This window comes from Salvelinus namaycush, chromosome 5 (genome assembly GCF_016432855.1).
Source record: "Salvelinus namaycush isolate Seneca chromosome 5, SaNama_1.0, whole genome shotgun sequence".
Lineage (NCBI taxonomy): Eukaryota > Metazoa > Chordata > Actinopteri > Salmoniformes > Salmonidae > Salvelinus > Salvelinus namaycush.
In genome coordinates this window covers 60,722,189-60,747,152 of record NC_052311.1, presented here as the reverse complement: position 1 = coordinate 60,747,152, position 24,964 = coordinate 60,722,189, and the positions used below count along the sequence as shown (strand labels likewise).

At 44.3% G+C, this 24,964-nt stretch overlaps 2 protein-coding genes across 3 annotated transcripts in view; both read right to left on the bottom strand.

Moving 5' to 3' along the window:
- LOC120048605 (cell adhesion molecule 4-like) overlaps window positions 1-24,964 on the bottom strand; it is a 752,359-nt gene that overhangs the window by 218,044 nt on the left and 509,351 nt on the right. The window lies entirely within an intron of this gene.
- On the bottom strand, window positions 264-23,529 carry LOC120048607 (gamma-enolase-like). 2 transcript variants are annotated; one of them, XM_038994704.1, is made up of 10 exons: window positions 23,445-23,529; window positions 23,135-23,230; window positions 22,699-22,757; window positions 22,501-22,570; window positions 22,217-22,350; window positions 11,586-11,808; window positions 7,576-7,773; window positions 1,340-1,541; window positions 837-1,004; window positions 264-706 (listed from the first exon to the last, which is right to left on the bottom strand). In XM_038994704.1, the coding sequence occupies exons 1-10, from the start codon at window positions 23,527-23,529 to the stop codon at window positions 637-639; spliced, it is 1,305 nt and encodes a 434-aa protein (XP_038850632.1). In that variant the 3' UTR covers window positions 264-636. The 2 variants fall into 2 exon arrangements, with proteins under 2 accessions (XP_038850632.1, XP_038850633.1); XM_038994705.1 differs by lacking the exons at window positions 22,501-22,570; window positions 22,699-22,757.

Sequence of the window (24,964 nt, the reverse complement as noted above, 5' to 3'; positions counted from 1 at the left end):
TATATTTAATTAAGAATGGGTAAATGTGGCAGCCCAATGCATTTCTACCTGCAAAGTTCTAAACGTTCCATCGCATTGAATGTGCCCCATGTGAAAGTAGTGACATAGAGAAGATGCAGTAGCCAATATAGCCAGCCTAAAGTAGAGCTTTCATTTTAATGAATTAAACAATATATATATATATATCCCATAAAAAATACGCAGATACAATTGTGGCTGATGTTTACATCATAAGTGTTCATATCTTTATTGATTGGAGGGTTTCTGTGGTAAGCTTTTACATGTAGGTGGTACAGACAATTATGTGGCAGGCTTTTAGATGAAGTGGCAACTGAAAGGTTGCCAAACATGGAAGGACGGGAGGAAAGGGGAAGGGTTGGGCAATTGAGGAAATTGAGATGAGAAAACTCTTTGAGGTAACGGGGAGGAGAAAAGAGGGATGGAAAATAAGTCTTATTCAGTCTGTCTGTCTCTCTGTCCTTCCAAACATATGTCTGTCTGACCTATCTATCTGAAGGATTCATTGTAGGCAGTTATGTATATCTGTCTGTGGACATCTGTCAGTCTGTCTGTGCCCTGCAATGATGTGATGTATGTCTGTGATTCTGTGTCAGTGTCCGTCAGCCCAGAGGAGTCTTAGAGGGCGGCGGGGTTCCGGAAGTTGTGCCCTGCGAAGCGAGCCTGGTCCCCTAACTCCTCCTCAATCCTAAGAGAGGATAAAGACAAAAAGAGAGAGAGAAAGTGAACGACAGAGAATAATTCAGAGAGGAACAGACAGAGAGACAGTTATACAGAGTCATACAGCAACAACCACACACAGTGAGTAGGGTACCAACCTCATGAGTTGATTGTATTTGGCCAGCCGCTCTGATCGACAGGGAGCTCCAGTCTTGATTTGTCCAGTGCAGAGGCCCACCACCAGATCAGCAATGAAGGTGTCCTCTGTCTCACCTGAGCGGTGGCTCACCATCACCCCCCAGCCATTCTCTTGAGCCAGCTTACACCTGGAGGACAGACAGAGAGACAGCGACAGAGAGAGAGAGACAGCGACAGAGAGACAGAGACAGCGACAGAGACAGAGAGACAGAGAGACAGAGAGACAGAGAGAGAGACAGAGAGACAGCGACAGAGAGAGACAGCAACAGAGAGAGACAGAGACAGAGAGAGAGACAGAGAGAGAGACAGAGAGAGAGAGAGAGAGCCTGGTGGATGAGGTGAGTTCTCACCTATAGTGCACTACTTTTGTCCAGGGCCCATATAGCACTATATCAGGAAAAGGGTGCCATTTTGGACACAGTCTAAAATGCGAATCAGATACACACTCCCCTCCCTGACTCACGCCTGGATGGCTTCGGTGACAGAGCCAATCTGGTTGACTTTGAGCAGCAGGCAGTTGCAGGCCCTCTCCTCCAGGGCGCGCTCTATCCTCTTGGGGTTGGTGACGGTCAGGTCGTCTCCCACCACCTGGATCCCCACGGAGGCTGTCATCTGGGACCAGGCCGGCCAGTCATCCTGGTCAAACGGATCCTCAATGGACACCACTGGAGGAGAGAGGGCCAGGAGGAATGTTAGTGAGTGTTTGTGTGTGCTGCAACCATAATGGAGAATAAGGACAGGGGGAGAATGAGGGTAGGCTAAGGGTGACCTGGGGCCATGCCTCTAGACACTGATCTAAGGACAGTTTTGCATTTAAACCCCTAATGGTTAATGTTACAATTTCTGAGCAGTAGATATTCCTAGATCTGTCCCTAAAGGAAATATCTACCTAGAGTGAAGGAAATGACTCTACCATGTTAAGGAGTGTGTATGTGTGTGTGTATATGTGTGTGCTTACTCTAGCGTATTAAGGGGTGTGTGATGGGAGTTGGTTGATTAGCTCAAGACCCACTCATGGCCCACGGTGGATGGGCTCAGAGGTACAGCGTGTCAGTCTTAATGGGGATTTCAATTACTGCCTCTGACTGGACACGCTATACTATCTCCCATTACACTCTACACTCCTCAGAGAGACAGAGAGACAGAGAGAGACTTTGACTTTTGGTCTTTCTTTAATGAAACATTCTCATTTCATTAAAACCTCACCCTCCCCTTAAAACCTCTACCGCTTCTCTCTCCCGGATCCGGGATCCTCCTCATCAAAAAAGCTGACTAGCATAGCCTAGCCTAACGCGACAGGGATATCATATAATATAATTTCATGAAATCACAAGTCCAATACAGCAAATGAAAGATAAACATCTTGTGAATCCAGCCATCATTTCCGATTTTTAAAATGTTTTACAGCGAAAACACAATATATATTTATATTAGCTCACCACAATAGCCAAACACACAACGCCATGTTTTCACCATGTTTCCACCGCATAGGTAGCTTTCACAAAACCCACAAATAGAGATAAAATTAATCACTAACCTTGAACAACTTCATCAGATGACAGTCTTATAACATCATGTTATACAATACATTTATGTTTTGTTCGAAAATGTGCATATTTGAGGTATAAATCGTAGTTTTACATTGCAGCCACCATCACAAATAGCACCAAAACAGCCAGAATAATTACAGAGAGCAACGTGAAATACATAAATACTCATCATAAAACATTTATGAAAAATACATGGTGTACAGCAAATGAAAGATAAACATCTTGTGAATCCAGCCAATATTTCCGATTTTTTAAGTGTTTTACAGCGAAAACACAATATAGCATTATATTAGCTCACCACAATAGCCAAACACACAACGCCATTTATTCACCGCAAACATAGCTTTCACAAAACCCACAAATAGAGATAAAATTAATCACTAACCTTTGGACAACTTCATCAGATGACAGTCTTATAACATCATGTTATACAATACATTTATGTTTTGTTCGAAAATGTGCATATTTAGAGCTACAAATCGTGGTTTTACATTGTGAATACGTAGTCACAATGCACCAAATTGTCCGGAGATATTTTGGACAGTCACCTAATCTAACCAAAGAACTCATCATAAACTTTACTAAAAAATACATGTTGTACAGAAAATGAAAGATACACTGGTTCTTAATGCAACCGCTGTGTTAGATTTTTTTTAAATAACTTTAGTACCACATACAGCATGCAATATTGTGAGACAGCGCCCTACAATTCTCCGCCTTGTTGGAGCCAACATAAAACACAAAAATACGAAATAACATCATAAATATTCTCTTACTTTTGATGATCTTCCATCAGAATGTTGTGCAAGGAGTCCTAGTTCCAGAATAAATCATTGTTTGGTTTTAGAATGTCCATTTCTTCTGTCGAATTAGCAACTTTGGCTAGCCATGTGGAGGGCACATGTCCAAGAAATCGTTGCGCCTGGAACGAAAAATTCCAAAAGTCCCAATAAACGTCAAATAAACTGGTCAAACTCGGTTGAAAATCCTACTTTATGATGTTTTTCTCATATGTATCCAATAAAATCAGAGCCGGAGCATTTCGTCATGTATACGTAACGCATTTCAGAAGACAATGTGGAGTTCCCCTGTGCGCGGACCTGTGACTCCAAAAGCTCTCATTCGGCCTCACATCAAGCTAGACACCCCATTCAACCTTCTACTGCCTGTTGACATCTAGTGGAAGGCGTATGAAGTGCATACAGATCCATAAATATAAGCCAGTTGAATAGGCAGGCCCTGACACAGAGCCCCATTTTCAGAATTTTCACTTCCGTTTTGGAAGTTTGCTGCCAAATGAGTTCTGTTTTACTCACAGATATAATTCAAACAGTTTTAGAAACTTCAGAGTGTTTTCTATCCAATAGTAATAATAATATGCATATTGTATGATCTAGAACAGAGTACGAGGCCGTTTAATTTGGGAACGATTTTTTCCCAAAGTGATAACAGCGCCCCCTATTAAGAAGAAGTTTTAAAATAAAACACCAAAATATATCCTGTACTGCATAAATATACCATACTCACCTTGCCCTCTACCCGACGATACAAAACATCACAATAACCAAACCCTCACCACTTCTATAACCGTATATCCAAAATATCTTCCCCAGCTGTACAGACAGCCCCCCCGACACACCATATCTCCTGAAACATCTCCACACTTTTTATAATTTTATAGAATTCAAATTCCACCCTAAGGTGCGCAGAGACCATCCCATTAAATAATAGTAAAGGGTATGTTATCCCCCCACCTTTGACCCTGTTCCTCCTTGTTAGCCAAACAGACAACTTTTCCTGAGCAAACAGAAAATTCAACAAAACACATTTGGCCTTTTCCTTATTTGAATACCTGTACCCCATTATAAACATCCCAACAGTAAAAACCACCCCCAACCTCTCACACAGACATTCCAACAGAGACGTTAATGGCATTAACCTGGCGCACACAGAAAACACATGAATCACAGTTTCTCTCATAACACAGAAAGGACACCCCTGCCCGACTCCAGGTTCAACCCGTGCCAACCAGCTGTTAGTGGCCAGGGCTCCATGTAGAACCCTCCACTGGAGGTCCCCTGACCTCTTTGGTACTGGGGGTTTGTAGAGCCCCCTCCATCTAAAACCCACCATACTCTCCTCCCCACATACCCCATGCCACTGATGTGCCTTCACTCCTGTTAGGCTCCTAATGTTCCTAACCTTAATGCAGAGGTTGTAGAAGGCTTTACCTCCCACCCCCTCAAACTCCCCCAGGCTCGGAGTGTTAAAATCTAACAAGTCCTCCAGGCCCCCTTTCCAGTCCCCAGTCTCTGCCGTCACCTGCAGTGGCGGAAACATTGGTGGCCCCTCCCCCTTTGACCGCTCAAACATCCCCCTTACCGGCTCAGACAGTGCCTCCTGGACCTCCTCCAGGAATCTGTCCAGCAGCCTAAGAGACATTATTCCTGTTTGTTGTGCCAGGACTTCTGGGGTTTTCCACTCCTCCCTCCTCTTCCAGCAGTCGCAGGTCACCCAGCCTTTGTAAACCCGCTGCCATCAGTTGCCTCTGCAGGGTGGCCGACTGAACCGATCTCAAAGGGATGGCTGGGTTGTGGAAGATAGGCTCCTCCCACACCCACAGCCCAGGCTCCACACCCCCTTCTTGTGGGCCTTAGCAGCTGCCAGGCCCTTAGCACTGCATAGTAAAAATCTGAGAGACCTGCTGTACTCAGCCTCTCCAGCTTCATGAGGAACAGCTGACGGTCCAACCCTAATCCGCCAGCTCTCCTCAGCAGCGCGCATGCTGGTTCCCTCCAGCCAACATCAGTATGGTACAGCAGTCTCTGCACCGCCTTTAGTTGGAAAACCCTGCTCTCCAGTTCCACCAGGCCCTGTCCTCCTTCGTGGACAGTCATGTACAGCCAGTTTATGCCACAGGGAAGATGCCACCAGGTTGTTGATTATCAGCACCATCCCTCTATATGACACTTGGGACAGGAGCCACCTCCACCTGGCCAGTCTTGACACCACTGCCTGTGACAGCCCCTCCCAGTTCTTCCTGGCCCGGGTACACCCCCAACATTTTAAGCCCTTCACAACCCTACTGCAAACCCCCTGGAAGCAGAGGGGCCATATCCCCCCATGTCCCACATAACAGAGCTTTGCTCTTGCCCCAGTTTACCTTAGCTGACGAAGCTCCCTCGTACACCTTCAGACTGGTCTCTAATGCCTGCATATCCTGACCATCACAGAAACGTCTTCTGCATACCCTGACACTGCTATGCCTGTCACCACACCCATGTCTGTCCAGCACACTCCCTGCAGTCTCCTGCGTAGCAGGCCCAAAAAAGGCTCAAAGGCTAGTGTATATAACTGCCCCGATAGATTGCATCCTTGTCTAATGCCTCGTCCCACTCAGACTGTCCTACTGACCCCCCCTCCCACCTTGACCATACATGATGCCCCAGCATACAACAGCTTCACAAAGGTCAAAAACCTTTCCCCAAACCCAAACCCAACACAGACATCACATTAAACAGATACTCATGGTCCACTCTATCAAAAGCCTTCTCTTGATCTTAAGAGACGAGTCCAAAGTTCACATTAGAACCTCTCAACAAGTCCAACATGTCCCTAATTAAGAACAAGTTGTCCGTGATTGAGCATCCCGGTACACAATATGTTTGGTCCTTATGTACTATCGAGTCCAGATGGGACTTCAGTCTGTTAGAGAGGACCTTGGCAAATATCTTGAAGTCCGCACAGAGCAATGCCACAGGCCTCCAGTTCTTAAGTTCACACAAGTCCCCTTTTTTGGGCAGGAGAGTCAGAGCCGCCTGACGACAGCTCATCGGCAACTCTCCTACCCCAACGCATTCACGCAACACGCAAAAGAAGTCCAGTTCAATTATTCCCCAGAATTTTTTATAAAACTCCACTGGGAGTCCATCGACCCCCGGTGCATGACATCTGGGTTACGGCCTCTGCCAGTTCATGGGACAACAGAGGAATGTCCATTTCATCCCTCTGTGCCAGAGAGAACTTAGGGAGTTCTGTGAACAAGACCTGAGCACACATAGGATCACACATTTCTGCCCTATACAACTCAGTATAAAACTCCACAGTTAACTCCCGCATCTCCCACACCACAGAGGTCACCTGCCCATCAGATAACTGTAGACAATGCATACCCTTGGCTTCACCGCTCTGTCGGTTTTGGCCTTTCTAGGGAGTTTTTCCTAGCCACCGTGCTTCTACTTTTCTGGCTGTGTGTGTGTGTGTGTGTGTGTGTGTGTGTGTGTGTGTGTGTGTGTGTGTGTGTGAGAGAGAGTGAGAGAGAAAGAGAGCTTCAGTACAAGACATCAGGGTTATCGTCTGGAGGGGAGTAGCCTAATCAATCATATCATGGAACAATTAACCATGTTAGGGTGACAGGTACTGTTACGGATACAAGTGTTCTGTGTGTATCCTGTGTGTATTTCTTTTCTCTCCTTCTCCCCTACTCACAGGTGACAATAATCATTCCCCAATCAGTCATCAATCAGTCGCTAATCGGAAGACACCTGCTCCTTTTCCCTTACCCAATCACAGTCCTTTTCCCTTGGTTTAAAACCCCTGTCAGTTGTCTCCCCAGCTCAATCTCTTTGTAACATGCCTTCTGTCTGTAGATCGCTTGTGTGTTTTGCAGCTACATGTCACTTTGTCCCCACCTGTGAGTATTGTTTTGGTTATGGTGTTTGAGTGTTTGTTTGATGGTGGGAAAAGGGGGTAACCAGACAAGTGGCCCTTGGGCTACACTACCCGTAGTTAAACATTGTTAAAAACACTAGTTAGAACTGGGCGGACCACCCCCTGTATTTTTGGTTAGTTAGTTAGCTGTTTGTGAAGTAGGCTAGTCTAGCTTAGGGGTGTTTTTGAATTATTATTCTTTCATTCCTTGGGTCCCGCTCAGCCCCTTTTCCTGCTCCCCCCCCCCATTTACCGTGTGTTTATAAACAAACATTTAGTGTTTGATGGTAATTAAGTTGTCTGTGTTATTTGTTCTCACTGTTACGTTTTCACTACTATAATTTGCATGAGTTGTGTTACGGGTCCCATTACCATCCCCCCCTAGACGGTCGGGCCAAAGGGATTCGTAACAGGTACACACACACACACACACACACACCTGGGTAGTCATTGACGAAGCCCTGGTACATGTCGCAGAGCTCTTGGGCGCTGATGTGGCGGTCTGCGTTGGGCGGAGACTTGAAGTCCAGGTCGTATTTGCCCTCTTTGTAGAACTCAGAGGCTGCCACGTCCATCCCGATCACCACCTTGTCTGTGAAACCTGCCTTCTCAATGGCTGTCTTGATCAGCTCCAGGGCTGCACAGAACAGAAGGACGGGACGGGACAGAGGGACGGGACAGAGGGACGGGACAGAGGGACGGGACAGAGGGACGGGACAGAGGGACGGGACAGAGGGACGGGACAGGGAAAGGGAGTGTGACAAAGGTGAGCAGGGAGAGGGGGTTGCTATAAAACAGTGAGTGATAAATCCAATGCGGGGGTATTGTGCTTGTCTTGCTCTGACTCTGAAAAACAATGTGCTGTGTTTATTTATGAGCCCAGTTCAAAAACAACCACGGGCTCCCACCCCTTCTGTATTTGCAGTAATATTGGGAATCCTGCCTACAGTGCATTCAGAAAGTATTCATACCCCTTGACTTATTCCACATTTTGTTATATTACAGCCTGAATTCAAAATGGATTAAATAGATTTTTGTTCATACCCATCTACACACAATACCCCCAAAATGACAAAGTGAAAACATGTTTTTAGACATTTTTGCAAATGTATTGAGTCAATACATGTTAGAATCACCTTTGGCAGCAATTACAGCTGTGAATCTTTCTGGGTAAGTCTCTAAGAGCTTTGCACACCTGGATTGTACAATATTTGCACTTTATTCTTTTAAGCTATTCAAGCTCCATCAGGTTGGTTGTTGATCATTGCTAGACAGCCATTTTCAAGTCTTGCCATAGATTTTCAAGCCGATTAAGTCAAAACTGTAACTTCAATGTTGTCTTGGTAAACAACTCCAGTGTATATTTGGCCTTGTGTTTTAGGTTATTGTCCTGCTGGAAGGTACATTTGTCTCCCAGTGTCTGGTGGAAAAGCAGACTGAACAGGTTTTCCTCTAGGATTTTGCCTGTGCTTAGCTCTATTTTGTTATTTTTTATATAATTAACTCCCTAGTCCTTGCCAACGACAATCATACCCATAACATGATGCAGCCACCACCATGCTTGAAAATATGAAGAGTGATATTCAGTGATGTGTTGTGTTGGATTTGCCCCAAACATAATGCTTTGTATTCAAGTTAATTTCTTTGCCACATTTTTGTAGTTTTACTTTAGTGCCTTATTGCAATAAGGATTCATGCTTTGGAATATTTGTATTTTGTACAGGCTTCCTTCTTTTCACTATGTAATTTAGGTTAGTATTGTGGAGTAACTACAATGTTGTTGATCCATCCTTAGTTTTCTCTTATCACAGCCATTCAACTCTGTAACTATTTTAAAGTTTCCTTCCTCTCCGGCTACTTACTTAGGAAGGATGCCTGTAGCTTTTTAGTGACTGGGTGTATTGATACACCATCCAAAGTGTAATTAATAACTTCACAATGCTCAAAGGGATATTCAATGTCTGTGTCATGACGTTGGCCTGTGGGTAAGGTTTATGACCCCCCCCCCATAAATACCTTTCTCCCTTCCCTCTCTCTCTGACTCTACAGAGGGACTCTTGAATAGCCTTTGTTAAACATAGAGAGTCTGGGAACATCAAACAAGTGGAGGGAAAGGAACCATATTTCGGTAATAGAACCAGTTGAAAATATGTGTTGGTACTTAATGAATATGATGTCAGTTCGGTTGTCATCTGAGACATGACTGATGACAGGACGACATAAACTGTATCTGGGAAAGCCTACACATTATAGTTATCAGATTCACATGGAATTGTTGTGCAATTTAAATGCAATTTAAATGAAACTATTTGTGAAAAGATTAAATGTAATTCTAGCTTCCAAATGAGAGAATTGGGTTTTCATAAGATTAGAGCTCTGCTCAATCAGTGGCCCGCCTCTGTGAAGAGACATGGGTTATAAACTATGAAACACACCCTTCTCTCCCTCCACTATATAAGCCCTTGATGAAAATGTAACCTCCTGTTCCGGGTACATTAGATGACGGTCCGATGTCAGAAGGATTCAGATAATAACTACAGAACGAAGCCAACCTCAGCGTGAGCTTTGGTTGCGAATGGTATGAACTTTGAACTCTTATTCGCTACAGAAATGATACCTCCTAGCCGTTGAGTTAGCAGCGGCCGCTGTAAACGTGGGCTAGGAAAGGACGGACAGAGTATTCCATCTACCACACAACGACGACACTACAACGTATCCCGTTCACCACCAGAGACACTCTTCAAAGGACAAAGGACTCTGTTGGGCAACACGGCCTTCCATCTACCACCAACCTATTGACGCGCAGCTCAGAGTAAATATTTATTGCATTTTCCTTTTCCAAATGGGCGGTAATTTAGAATGCATAAGATTCTGTATTTACGATAGAGTAGCTGCCTACCGCCCGATAGAGACATAGCTTCTTCCTTTGTTCTTCAGTCTTCCCGCTCTTTCACTCAAACCAACCCCCTTTTCTTTGTGTAACCAGCTGCCATATCTGTTCTGTCCGCCAGGGACGTTTTCCTTTATGACATAATTTGTAATCAAGGTATGATTCATTCTGTGTATGTGTGATTAGTTAGGTATTTAGTAAATAAATAATTAAACCCAATTTTGTATTGCTGATTCAACTTGTTAGCCAGGGTTCGTGAAGATAACCAAGAATTTACAACTTTCAGATGTGACTGAAATAAGGTGACGATTAATATTGACTGCTATTGATGTCAAATATTACTAGGTCTTTAAGAGTTTATTCAGAAGATAACTGCTCTATAAATATTATTTTGTGGTGCTCCGACTTTCTAGTTAATTACATTTACATGATTAGCTCAATCAGGTAATATTAATTACAGAGAAAGGATTTTATAGAATAGCATGTCATATCACTTAATCCGGCATAGCCAAAGACACGACATCTGCTTTTTATATTTTTACCCATCTAGCAGTAAGAGCCCTTCTTTGCGAGTCATTGGGAAAACTCCCCAGTCCTTAATGATTACAAGCATACCCATAACATGATGCAGCCCCCACTATGCTTGAAAATATGGAGAGTGGTACTCAGTAATGTGTTGCATTGGATTTGCCCCAAACATAACACTACATTTTCAGCACAAAACATGAATTGCTTAGCCACATTTTTAGCAGTATTACTTTATTTAGTGCCTTGTTGCAAATATTTTTTTTCTGTACAGGCTTCCTTGTTTTCACTCTGTCAATTAGTTTAGTATTTTGGAGTAACTACAATGTTGTTGATCCATCCTCTGTTTTCTCCTATCACAACCATTAAACTCTATAACTGTTTTAAAGTCACCATTGGCCTCATGGTGAAATCCCTAAGTGGTTTCCTTCCTCTCTGGCAACTGTTAGGAAGGACACATGTATCTTTGTAGTGACTGGGTGTATTGATACACCATCCAAAGTGTAATTAATAACTTCACAATGCTCAAAGGGATATTCAATGTCTGCTTTTTATATTTTACCCATCTAGCAGTAAGTGCCCTTCTTTGCGAGGCATTGGAAAACCTCCCTGGTCTTTGTGGTTGAATCTGTGTTTGAAATTCACTGCTCAACTGAGGGACCTTACAGATTCAAAAATCATGTTAAACACTATTATTGCAGAGTGAGTCCATGCAACTTATGTGACTTGTTAAGCAAAGGTTTACTCCTGAACTAATTTAGGCTTGCCATAACAAAGGGGTTGAATACTTATTGACTCAAGACATGTTAACATTTCTAAAAACTTTGACATTATGGGGTACTGTGTGTAGGCCAGGCTGTAACACAATAAAATGTGGAAAAAGTCAAGGGGTGTGAATACTTTCTGAAGGCAATGTAAACCAATTGGAAGGCTGTTTCCTTCACATCTGAAAACACAAAGCTGAGGGTCTACAGAAGTTGTTTTCGGACCATGCAGTAGTGTCTTTGATATGTCTTTCCTCCTGTCTCTCTCACCTTCAGTGTTCTCTAGTATGTTTGGGGCGAACCCCCCCTCGTCCCCCACGTTGGTGGCGTCCTGGCCATACTTCTCCTTGATCACTTCCCTCAGCGTCTGGTACAGCTCCGCCCCCACACGCACAGCGTCCCTGAAAGACTCCGCCCCTACAGGAAGTACCATAAACTCCTGCATGGCCAGCTTGTTGCCTGCATGAGAGCCCCCGTTGATAACGTTAAAGGCCTGAGGGAGAGGGGGACCAGGGGAGGAGAGGGAGACATACATCAGTATTTGTCAATATAGAGTATTTATTCATTCATTTATCTAGTTGTTCCTTCATTCCTTTATCCAGTAGTTCCTTCATTCCTTTATCCAGTTGTTCCTTCATTCCTTTATCCAGTTGTTCCTTCATTCCTTTATCCAGTCGTTCCTTCATTCCTTTATCCAGTCGTTCCTTCATTCCTTTATCCAGTTGTTCCTTCATTGCTTTATCCAGTAGTTCCTTCATTCCTTTATCCAGTCGTTCCTTCATTCCTTTATCCAGTTGTTCCTTCATTCCTATATCCAGTCGTTCCTTCATCCCTTCATCTAGTTGTTCCTTCATTCCTTTATCCAGTTGTTCCTTCATCCAGTTGTTCCTTCATTCCTTTATCCAGTTGTTCCTTCATTCCTTTATCCAGTCGTTCCTTCATTCCTTTATCCAGTCGTTCCTTCATTCCTTCATCCAGTTGTTCCTTCATTCCTTTATCCAGTTGTTCCTTCATTCCTTTATCCAGTTGTTCCTTCATTCCTTTATCCAGTTGTTCCTTCATTCCTTTATCCAGTTGTTCCTTCATTCCTTCATCCAGTTGTTCCTTCATTCCTTTATCCAGTTGTTCCTTCATTCCTTTATCCAGTTGTTCCTTCATTCCTTTATCCAGTTGTTCCTTCATTCCTTCATCCAGTTGTTCCTTCATTCCTTTATCCAGTTGTTCCTTCATTCCTTTATCCAGTTGTTCCTTCATTCCTTTATCCAGTTGTTCCTTCATTCCTTTATCCAGTTGTTCCTTCATTCCTTTATCCAGTCGTTCCTTCATTCCTTTATCCAGTCGTTCCTTCATTCCTTTATCCAGTCGTTCCTTCATTCCTTCATCCAGTCGTTCCTTCATTCCTTTATCCAGTTGTTCCTTCATTCCTTTATCCAGTTGTTCCTTCATTCCTTTATCCAGTCGTTCCTTCATTCCTTTATCCAGTCGTTCCTTCATTCCTTTATCCAGTCGTTCCTTCATTCCTTTATCCAGTCGTTCCTTCATTCCTTTATCCAGTCGTTCCTTCATTCCTTTATCCAGTCGTTCCTTCATTCCTTTATCCAGTCGTTCCTTCATTCCTTTATCCAGTCGTTCCTTCATTCCTTTATCCAGTCGTTCCTTCATTCCTTTATCCAGTCGTTCCTTCATTCCTTTATCCAGTCGTTCCTTCATTCCTTTATCCAGTCGTTCCTTCATTCCTTTATCCAGTCGTTCCTTCATTCCTTTATCCAGTCGTTCCTTCATTCCTTTATCCAGTCGTTCCTTCATTCCTTTATCCAGTCGTTCCTTCATTCCTTTATCCAGTCGTTCCTTCATTCCTTTATCCAGTCGTTCCTTCATTCCTTTATCCAGTCGTTCCTTCATTCCTTTATCCAGTCGTTCCTTCATTCCTTCATCCAGTCGTTCCTTCATTCCTTTATCCAGTCGTTCCTTCATTCCTTTATCCAGTCGTTCCTTCATTCCTTCATCCAGTCGTTCCTTCATTCCTTTATCCAGTCGTTCCTTCGTTCCTTCATCCAGTCGTTCCTTCGTTCCTTTATCCAGTAGTTCCTTCGTTCCTCTATCCAGTTGTTCCTTCGTTCCTCTATCCAGTTGTTCCTTCGTTCCTCTATCCAGTTGTTCCTTCGTTCCTCTATCCAGTTGTTCCTTCGTTCCTCTATCCAGTTGTTCCTTCGTTCCTTTATCCAGTTGTTCCTTCGTTCCTTTATCCAGTTGTTCCTTCGTTCCTTTATCCAGTTGTTCCTTCGTTCCTCTATCCAGTTGTTCCTTCGTTCCTCTATCCAGTTGTTCCTTCGTTCCTCTATCCAGTTGTTCCTTCGTTCCTCTATCCAGTTGTTCCTTCGTTCCTTTATCCAGTTGTTCCTTCGTTCCTTTATCCAGTTGTTCCTTCGTTCCTTTATCCAGTTGTTCCTTCGTTCCTTTATCCAGTTGTTCCTTCGTTCCTTTATCCAGTTGTTCCTTCGTTCCTTTATCCAGTCGTTCCTTTATCCAGTCGTTCCTTTATCCAGTCGTTCCTTTATCCAGTCGTTCCTTCGTTCCTTTATCCAGTCGTTCCTTTATCCAGTCGTTCCTTCGTTCCTTTATCCAGTCGTTCCTTTATCCAGTCGTTCCTTTATCCAGTCGTTCCTTTATCCAGTCGTTCCTTTATCCAGTCGTTCCTTTATCCAGTCGTTCCTTTATCCAGTCGTTCCTTTATCCAGTCGTTCCTTTATCCAGTCGTTCCTTTATCCAGTCGTTCCTTTATCCAGTCGTTCCTTTATCCAGTCGTTCCTTTATCCAGTCGTTCCTTTATCCAGTCGTTCCTTTATCCAGTCGTTCCTTTATCCAGTCGTTCCTTTATCCAGTCGTTCCTTTATCCAGTCGTTCCTTTATCCAGTCGTTCCTTTATCCAGTCGTTCCTTTATCCAGTCGTTCCTTTATCCAGTCGTTCCTTTATCCAGTCGTTCCTTTATCCAGTCGTTCCTCTATCCAGTCGTTCCTCTATCCAGTCGTTCCTCTATCCAGTCGTTCCTTCGTTCCTCTATCCAGTCGTTCCTTCGTTCCTCTATCCAGTCGTTCCTTCGTTCCTCTATCCAGTCGTTCCTTCGTTCCTCTATCCAGTCGTTCCTTCGTTCCTCTATCCAGTCGTTCCTTCGTTCCTCTATCCAGTCGTTCCTTCGTTCCTCTATCCAGTCGTTCCTTCGTTCCTCTATCCAGTCGTTCCTTCGTTCCTCTATCCAGTCGTTCCTTCGTTCCTCTATCCAGTCGTTCCTTCGTTCCTTTATCCAGTCGTTCCTTCGTTCCTTTATCCAGTCGTTCCTTCGTTCCTTTATCCAGTCGTTCCTTCGTTCCTTTATCCAGTCGTTCCTTCGTTCCTTTATCCAGTCGTTCCTTCGTTCCTTTATCCAGTCGTTCCTTCGTTCCTTCATCCAGTCGTTCCTTCGTTCCTTCATCCAGTCGTTCCTTCGTTCCTTCATCCAGTCGTTCCTTCGTTCCTTCATCCAGTCGTTCCTTCGTTCCTTCATCCAGTCGTTCCTTCGTTCCTTCATCCAGTCGTTCCTTCGTTCCTTCATCCAGTCGTTCCTTCGTTCCTTTATCCAGTAGTTCCTTCGTTCCTCTATCCAGTTGTTCCTTCGTTCCTCTATCCAGTTGTTCCTTCGTTCCTCTATCCAGTTGTTCCTTCGTTCCTCTATCCAGTTGTTCCTTCGTTCCTTTATCCAGTTGTTCCTTCGTTCCTTTATCCAGTTGTTCCTTCGTTCCTTTATCCAGTTGTTCCTTCGTTCCTTTATCCAGTCGTTCCTTTATCCAGTCGTTCCTTTATCCAGTCGTTCCTTTATCCAGTCGTTCCTTTATCCAGTCGTTCCTTTATCCAGTCGTTCCTTTATCCAGTCGTTCCTTTATCCAGTCGTTCCTTTATCCAGTCGTTCCTTTATCCAGTCGTTCCTTTATCCAGTCGTTCCTTTATCCAGTCGTTCCTTTATCCAGTCGTTCCTTTATCCAGTCGTTCCTTTATCCAGTCGTTCCTTTATCCAGTCGTTCCTTTATCCAGTCGTTCCTTTATCCAGTCGTTCCTTCGTTCCTTTATCCAGTCGTTCCTTTATCCAGTCGTTCCTTCGTTCCTTTATCCAGTCGTTCCTTTATCCAGTCGTTCCTTCGTTCCTTTATCCAGTCGTTCCTTTATCCAGTCGTTCCTTTATCCAGTCGTTCCTTTATCCAGTCGTTCCTTTATCCAGTCGTTCCTTTATCCAGTCGTTCCTTTATCCAGTCGTTCCTTTATCCAGTCGTTCCTTTATCCAGTCGTTCCTTCGTTCCTTCATCCAGTCGTTCCTTTATCCAGTCGTTCCTTTATCCAGTCGTTCCTTTATCCAGTCGTTCCTTCGTTCCTTCATCCAGTCGTTCCTTCGTTCCTTCATCCAGTCGTTCCTTCGTTCCTTCATCCAGTCGTTCCTTCGTTCCTTCATCCAGTCGTTCCTTCGTTCCTTCATCCAGTCGTTCCTTCGTTCCTTCATCCAGTCGTTCCTTCGTTCCTTTATCCAGTCGTTCCTTCGTTCCTTTATCCAGTCGTTCCTTCGTTCCTTTATCCAGTCGTTCCTTCGTTCCTTTATCCAGTCGTTCCTTCGTTCCTCTATCCAGTCGTTCCTTCGTTCTTCTATCCAGTTGTTCCTTCGTTCCTCTATCCAGTTGTTCCTTCGTTCCTCTATCCAGTTGTTCCTTCGTTCCTCTATCCAGTTGTTCCTTCGTTCCTCTATCCAGTTGTTCCTTCGTTCCTCTATCCAGTTGTTCCTTCGTTCCTCTATCCAGTTGTTCCTTCGTTCCTCTATCCAGTTGTTCCTTCGTTCCTTTATCCAGTTGTTCCTTCGTTCCTTTATCCAGTTGTTCCTTCGTTCCTTTATCCAGTCGTTCCTTTATCCCTTTATCCAGTCGTTCCTTTATCCAGTCGTTCCTTTATCCAGTCGTTCCTTCGTTCCTTTATCCAGTCGTTCCTTTATCCAGTCGTTCCTTTATCCAGTCGTTCCTTTATCCAGTCGTTCCTTTATCCAGTCGTTCCTCTATCCAGTTGTTCCTTCGTTCCTTCATCCAGTCGTTCCTTCGTTCCTTCATCCAGTCGTTCCTTCGTTCCTTTATCCAGTCGTTCCTTCGTTCCTTTATCCAGTCGTTCCTTCGTTCCTTTATCCAGTCGTTCCTTCGTTCCTTTATCCAGTCGTTCCTTCGTTCCTCTATCCAGTCGTTCCTTCGTTCTTCTATCCAGTTGTTCCTTCGTTCCTCTATCCAGTTGTTCCTTCGTTCCTCTATCCAGTTGTTCCTTCGTTCCTCTATCCAGTTGTTCCTTCGTTCCTCTATCCAGTTGTTCCTTCGTTCCTCTATCCAGTTGTTCCTTCGTTCCTCTATCCAGTTGTTCCTTCGTTCCTTTATCCAGTTGTTCCTTCGTTCCTTTATCCAGTTGTTCCTTCGTTCCTTTATCCAGTTGTTCCTTCGTTCCTTTATCCAGTCGTTCCTTTATCCCTTTATCCAGTCGTTCCTTTATCCAGTCGTTCCTTTATCCAGTCGTTCCTTCGTTCCTTTATCCAGTCGTTCCTTTATCCAGTCGTTCCTTTATCCAGTCGTTCCTTTATCCAGTCGTTCCTCTATCCAGTTGTTCCTTCGTTCCTCTATCCAGTTGTTCCTTCGTTCCTCTATCCAGTTGTTCCTTCGTTCCTTTATCCAGTTGTTCCTTCGTTCCTTTATCCAGTAGTTCCTTCGTTCCTTTATCCAGTTGTTCCTTCATTCCTTTATCCAGTCGTTCCTTTATCCAGTCGTTCCTTTATCCAGTCGTTCCTTTATCCAGTCGTTCCTTTATCCAGTCGTTCCTTCATTCCTTTATCCAGTTGTTCCTTCATTCCTTTATCCAGTTGTTCCTTTATCCAGTTGTTCCTTTATCCAGTCGTTCCTTTATCCAGTCGTTCCTTTATCCAGTCGTTCCTTTATCCAGTCGTTCCTTTATCCAGTTGTTCCTTCATTCCTTTATCCAGTAGTTCCTTCATTCCTTTATCCAGTAGTTCCTTCATTCCTTTATCCAGTTGTTCCTTCATTCCTTTATCCAGTAGTTCCTTCATTCCTTTATCCAGTAGTTCCTTCATTCCTTTATCCAGTTGTTCCTTCATTCCTTTATCCAGTCGTTCCTTTATCCAGTCGTTCCTTTATCCAGTCGTTCCTTTATCCAGTCGTTCCTTCATTCCTTTATCCAGTCGTTCCTTCATTCCTTTATCCAGTTGTTCCTTTATCCAGTTGTTCCTTTATCCAGTCGTTCCTTTATCCAGTCGTTCCTTTATCCAGTCGTTCCTTTATCCAGTCGTTCCTTTATCCAGTCGTTCCTTTATCCAGTCGTTCCTTTATCCAGTCGTTCCTTTATCCAGTCGTTCCTTTATCCAGTCGTTCCTTTATCCAGTCGTTCCTTTATCCAGTTGTTCCTTCATTCCTTTATCCAGTAGTTCCTTCATTCCTTTATCCAGTTGTTCCTTCATTCCTTTATCCAGTTGTTCCTTCATTCCTTTATCCAGTTGTTCCTTCATTCCTTTATCCAGTTGTTCCTTCATTCCTTTATCCAGTAGTTCCTTCATTCCTTTATCCAGTAGTTCCTTCATTCCTTTATCCAGTCGTTCCTTTATCCAGTCGTTCCTTTATCCAGTCGTTCCTTTATCCAGTCGTTCCTTTATCCAGTCGTTCCTTTATCCAGTCGTTCCTTTATCCAGTCGTTCCTTTATCCAGTCGTTCCTTCGTTCCTTTATCCAGTCGTTCCTTCGTTCCTTTATCCAGTCGTTCCTTCGTTCCTTTATCCAGTCGTTCCTTCGTTCCTTTATCCAGTCGTTCCTTCGTTCCTTTATCCAGTCGTTCCTTCGTTCCTTTATCCAGTCGTTCCTTCGTTCCTTTATCCAGTTGTTCCTTCGTTCCTTTATCCAGTTGTTCCTTCGTTCCTTTATCCAGTAGTTCCTTCGTTCCTTTATCCAGTAGTTCCTTTATCCAGTTGTTCCTTTATCCAGTTGTTCCTTTATCCAGTTGTTCCTTTATCCAGTTGTTCCTTTATCCAGTTGTTCCTTTATCCAGTCGTTCCTTTATCCAGTCGTTCCTTTATCCAGTCGTTCCTTTATCCAGTCGTTCCTTTATCCAGTCGTTCCTTCGTTCCTTTATCCAGTCGTTCCTTCGTTCCTTTATCCAGTCGTTCCTTCGTTCCTTTATCCAGTCGTTCCTTCGTTCCTTTATCCAGTCGTTCCTTTATCCAGTCGTTCCTTCGTTCCTTTATCCAGTCGTTCCTTCGTTCCTTTATCCAGTCGTTCCTTCGTTCCTTTATCCAGTCGTTCCTTTATCCAGTCGTTCCTTTATCCAGTCGTTCCTTTATCCAGTCGTTCCTTTATCCAGTCGTTCCTTTATCCAGTCGTTCCTTTATCCAGTCGTTCCTTTATCCAGTCGTTCCTTTATCCAGTCGTTCCTTCGTTCCTCTATCCAGTAGTTCCTTCGTTCCTCTATCCAGTTGTTCCTTCGTTCCTCTATCCAGTTGTTCCTTCGTTCCTCTATCCAGTTGTTCCTTCGTTCCTCTATCCAGTTGTTCCTTCGTTCCTCTATCCAGTCGTTCCTTCGTTCCTCTATCCAGTCGTTCCTTCGTTCCTCTATCCAGTCGTTCCTTCGTTCCTCTATCCAGTCGTTCCTTCGTTCCTCTATCCAGTCGTTCCTTCGTTCCTCTATCCAGTCGTTCCTTCGTTCCTTATCCAGTCGTTCCTTCGTTCCTTTATCCAGTCGTTCCTTTATCCAGTCGTTCCTTTATCCAGTCGTTCCTTTATCCAGTCGTTCCTTTATCCAGTCGTTCCTTTATCCAGTCGTTCCTTTATCCAGTCGTTCCTTTATCCAGTCGTTCCTTTATCCAGTCGTTCCTTTATCCAGTCGTTCCTTTATCCAGTCGTTCCTTTATCCAGTCGTTCCTTTATCCAGTCGTTCCTTTATCCAGTCGTTCCTTTATCCAGTCGTTCCTTTATCCAGTCGTTCCTTTATCCAGTCGTTCCTTTATCCAGTCGTTCCTTTATCCAGTCGTTCCTTTATCCAGTCGTTCCTTCGTTCCTTTATCCAGTCGTTCCTTCGTTCCTTTATCCAGTCGTTCCTTTATCCAGTCGTTCCTTTATCCAGTCGTTCCTTTATCCAGTCGTTCCTTTATCCAGTCGTTCTTTATCCAGTCGTTCCTTTATCCAGTCGTTCCTTTATCCAGTCGTTCCTTTATCCAGTCGTTCCTTTATCCAGTCGTTCCTTCGTTCCTCTATCCAGTTGTTCCTTCGTTCCTCTATCCAGTTGTTCCTTCGTTCCTCTATCCAGTTGTTCCTTCGTTCCTCTATCCAGTTGTTCCTTCGTTCCTCTATCCAGTCGTTCCTTCGTTCCTCTATCCAGTCGTTCCTTCGTTCCTTTATCCAGTCGTTCCTTCGTTCCTTTATCCAGTCGTTCCTTCGTTCCTTTATCCAGTCGTTCCGTTCCTTTATCCAGTCGTTCCTTTATCCAGTCGTTCCTTTATCCAGTCGTTCCTTTATCCAGTCGTTCCTTTATCCAGTCGTTCCTTTATCCAGTCGTTCCTTTATCCAGTCGTTCCTTTATCCAGTCGTTCCTTTATCCAGTCGTTCCTTCGTTCCTTTATCCAGTCGTTCCTTCGTTCCTTTATCCAGTCGTTCCTTCGTTCCTTTATCCAGTCGTTCCTTCGTTCCTTTATCCAGTCGTTCCTTCGTTCCTTTATCCAGTCGTTCCTTCGTTCCTTTATCCAGTCGTTCCTTCGTTCCTTTATCCAGTCGTTCCTTCGTTCCTTTATCCAGTCGTTCCTTCGTTCCTTTATCCAGTCGTTCCTTCGTTCCTTTATCCAGTCGTTCCTTCGTTCCTTTATCCAGTCGTTCCTTCGTTCCTTTATCCAGTCGTTCCTTCGTTCCTTTATCCAGTCGTTCCTTCGTTCCTTTATCCAGTCGTTCCTTCGTTCCTTTATCCAGTCGTTCCTTCGTTCCTTTATCCAGTCGTTCCTTCGTTCCTTTATCCAGTCGTTCCTTCGTTCCTTTATCCAGTCGTTCCTTCGTTCCTTTATCCAGTTGTTCCTTTATCCAGTTGTTCCTTTATCCAGTTGTTCCTTTATCCAGTTGTTCCTTTATCCAGTTGTTCCTTTATCCAGTTGTTCCTTTATCCAGTCGTTCCTTCGTTCCTTTATCCAGTCGTTCCTTCGTTCCTTTATCCAGTCGTTCCTTCGTTCCTTTATCCAGTCGTTCCTTTATCCAGTCGTTCCTTTATCCAGTCGTTCCTTTATCCAGTCGTTCCTTTATCCAGTCGTTCCTTTATCCAGTCGTTCCTTTATCCAGTCGTTCCTTTATCCAGTCGTTCCTTTATCCAGTCGTTCCTTTATCCAGTCGTTCCTTTATCCAGTCGTTCCTTTATCCAGTCGTTCCTTTATCCAGTCGTTCCTTCGTTCCTTTATCCAGTCGTTCCTTCGTTCCTTTATCCAGTCGTTCCTTCGTTCCTTTATCCAGTCGTTCCTTCGTTCCTTTATCCAGTCGTTCCTTCGTTCCTTTATCCAGTCGTTCCTTCGTTCCTTTATCCAGTCGTTCCTTCGTTCCTTTATCCAGTCGTTCCTTTATCCAGTCGTTCCTTTATCCAGTCGTTCCTTTATCCAGTCGTTCCTTTATCCAGTCGTTCCTTTATCCAGTCGTTCCTTTATCCAGTCGTTCCTTTATCCAGTCGTTCCTTTATCCAGTCGTTCCTTTATCCAGTCGTTCCTTTATCCAGTCGTTCCTTTATCCAGTCGTTCCTTTATCCAGTCGTTCCTTTATCCAGTCGTTCCTTTATCCAGTCGTTCCTTTATCCAGTCGTTCCTTTATCCAGTCGTTCCTTTATCCAGTCGTTCCTTTATCCAGTCGTTCCTTCATTCCTTTATCCAGTTGTTCCTTTATCCAGTTGTTCCTTCATTCCTTTATCCAGTTCCTTCATTCCTTTATCCAGTCGTTCCTTTATCCAGTCGTTCCTTTATCCAGTCGTTCCTTTATCCAGTCGTTCCTTTATCCAGTCGTTCCTTTATCCAGTCGTTCCTTTATCCAGTTGTTCCTTCATTCCTTTATCCAGTTGTTCCTTTATCCAGTCGTTCCTTTATCCAGTCGTTCCTTTATCCAGTCGTTCCTTTATCCAGTCGTTCCTTTATCCAGTCGTTCCTTTATCCAGTCGTTCCTTTATCCAGTCGTTCCTTTATCCAGTTGTTCCTTCATCCAGTTGTTCCGTCATTCCTTTATCCAGTTGTTCCGTCATTCCTTTATCCAGTAGTTCCTTCATTCCTTTATCCAGTAGTTCCTTCATTCCTTTATCCAGTTGTTCCTTCATTCCTTTATCCAGTTGTTCCTTCATTCCTTTATCCAGTAGTTCCTTCATTCCTTTATCCAGTAGTTCCTTCATTCCTTTATCCAGTTGTTCCTTCATTCCTTTATCCAGTCGTTCCTTTATCCAGTCGTTCCTTTATCCAGTCGTTCCTTTATCCAGTCGTTCCTTCATTCCTTTATCCAGTCGTTCCTTCATTCCTTTATCCAGTTGTTCCTTCATTCCTTTATCCAGTTGTTCCTTTATCCAGTCGTTCCTTTATCCAGTCGTTCCTTCATTCCTTTATCCAGTCGTTCCTTCATTCCTTTATCCAGTCGTTCCTTTATCCAGTCGTTCCTTCATTCCTTTATCCAGTCGTTCCTTCATTCCTTTATCCAGTAGTTCCTTCATTCCTTTTAATTCATTCAATGACAGAGACAACTGTCTGAAGCCTTCATCTTATCTTTTTTACAGAGTAGGTTATGGTTTTTGGTCAAATGTATTCTTTGACAGTCAACTGAATACAGGTGAAAATGTAACGGTAATGAACTCACAGGAACTGGAAGCACTAGCTCTGTGTTTCCTGCCAGGTCTGCAATGTGACGGTACAGGGGGACACCTTTCTCTGCAGCACCAGCTTTGCATATGGCCAAGGACACACCCAGAATAGCATTGGCCCCGAACTGAGCTGAAGGGAGCAGAATGAATAGGTATGAGTTAAGGGAAAGATCAAATTGAAAAAGCACTGGTTAGAATAAAACGTTCACACGCCAGCTCTTGAAACCAGGACTGGTCCAAGCTGGTGTCTCATATGTGATTCATACAGGTTGTTACTTACACTTGTTCTCAGTGCCGTCCATCTCTATCATCATCTTGTCCAGTTTCTCCTGTTCTACCACACTGACCCCCTGCAACACAGCACATCTTAGAGAGCTGATGAGACATCTTTCTCTCTTTCTCTCAGTTACAAATATGCCCAAACACATTGCAACACAGGACACAACCCACACACACACACGCTCACGACCGTACTCACCGACTGGATGAGGGCAGGACCGATGGTGTCATTGATGTGACCAACAGCCTTGAGCACACCTAGGAGAAGGAGGGATGTAGCGAAGGATGAGAAGAAACAGTATGAAGAAGAGGTGGTGGAGGAGGATACAGAGACAGGACATAAGAATGAAGAAAAGGACACAGAAAAGTAGTTCATTCTGCACCTCACTTAGTGTAGTCATCTTCATTTTCCTCCTCACAGTGCTACCATAAGTCAATATGGCTTACTGCTCATACCTTCTCTAGTACCCATCCATCTCGTAGCACATTTCTCTATCCCCCTTCACCTCCCCTCACACACACACCGACACACACCGACACACGCACCACGCACGCACGCACACACACCGACGCACACGCACGCACACGCACACGCACACGCACACACACACTCGCACACCTTCCTCAGCCCTCACCTTTGCCCTTGTAGCGGCTCTTGTCTCCGTCTCTCAGCTCCAGGGCTTCATAGATGCCAGTAGACGCTCCGCTAGGCACAGCTGCCCTGAAGACACCTGGAAGGAGGAGGGAGAGATTTGAGGGAATGGAGGGGTGAGGGAACGAGGGAAGGTAGGGTGAGGGAGAGGAAGACAGATGGGGGAGGGAATGGAAGGGTTGAGAAAACAAGGGAATGGAGGGGTGAAGGATAAAGGGGAATTAACCAGTTGATAATGGAATATCTCAAATAATTACACCATGTAGTGCTGATGAAAAATACCAGTCTCTCACCTTTGTCAGTATGCAGGTCCACTTCCACTGTGGGGTTCCCCCTGGAGTCCAGGATCTCCCTGGCAACAATGATCACTATCGACATCCTGTGGGGAACACACACACACATACACACGCACATGCACAGTCAGAGGCAAATATAATACAGACACAATTAATGTACACACACACACGTACACACACACGTATACACACACACAAAGCACCTTTCATCCTCTCTTCTAGCACATACAGTACACGCACCAACCCTCCTAACACAGCCTTGGTCTAACACAGCCTTGGTCTAACACAGCCTTGGTCTAACACAGCCTTGGTCTAACACAGCCATGTTCTAACACAGCAGAGGGATTTCTGCATTATCAAAACAAGTTTTAGAAGAAGGGGGAGAAAGATGAGAGGAGCAAGGGAACGGTTGCAGAGATTCAATAATTATTAAATCCCCCTTTGGCCAGAAATTATGAATATTCTGAGATGGGGTGAGTGATATTCACAGAGTGAGAGATAAAAATGACCTCTTAAATGTCTTTGCCGGAGACATAAACAGAAAATATAGAGACTAACACAGGCAGAATTCTACTCACTCTCTCTCACACACAGACACAGACACAGACACAGACACAGACACAGACACAGACACAGACACAGACACAGACACAGACACAGACACAGACACAGACACAGACACAGCACACTGACGCATAGTCAGGAAGTAAATGCTGTGAAGCAGATGCACTCTAAGCACATACAGCGACACACACCACACCGCAATTGACAGGCCAACCATCAAACACATTCAACACCGAACCATGGACTAGTAGGACACACACAATGCGCTGTCATTCCTTGACACACACACACCGTCAGTGAGTTTAGACATACGCTGATGCAATGGTACCTGTGAGGTCAAGGACTAATCAGAGCATATGAGCCGGCAGAGGGATGAAATGGTGAGAGAAGAGAGCAGAGAGACAGAGGAGAGGAAACTAAGAAGGATGAGAGCAAGGAAGGAATAGATGTATATTGTTTTCCATTACCTGCAGTGTGTGTGAAGCCTGGTAGGGAAAGTGAGAGAATGTGAGCAAATGAGTGAGAAGGAGAGTGAGAGAGGGGCACAGGGAGGAGGTAGAAAAGGGGAGGGGGTGAGAACGTGTGACAGACGGGGGAGGGGGAACGCGTAAGTTATTGGAAGATGCAGAGGAAAGGGGAGGGAGCGAGAAGGGGTCAAGGAGACAGAAAGAGGAGAGGAGAGAAGGATTCAGCATAGCAGCAGTAGGCACCGAAAAAGAGGGGTTGTGTGTGTTCGGTTTTTGGCTTGAGACCAGAGAAACGTCACAAAATAGAATAGGAGAGAACACAACATGGAATACAAAACACAATCCCCCACAACCCCCCTGTCCCATCCCATGATGACACAGTCAACACACTGCACCACAGCAACAGAGCTACAGCCCTAGGCACTGACGCTCAGTATATTGGCAATCCAAAAAATTACACATTCATTTATGCATACATTTGCTGGA

What these genes read in the sequence shown, in the direction of transcription:
- LOC120048607 (XM_038994704.1), bottom strand. Translation starts at nt 23,529, where the DNA reads ATGTCGATAGTGATCATTGTTGCCAGGGAGATCCTGGACTCCAGGGGG. An exon ending in GGACGGCACTGAGAACAAGT is followed by an intron (nt 22,351 to 22,500) that starts GTAAGTAACAAC and finishes TGCTCCCTTCAG; the next exon opens with CTCAGTTCGGGGCCAATGCT. An exon ending in GTCACCGAAGCCATCCAGGC is followed by an intron (nt 1,005 to 1,339) that starts GTGAGTCAGGGA and finishes TCTGTCCTCCAG; the next exon opens with GTGTAAGCTGGCTCAAGAGA.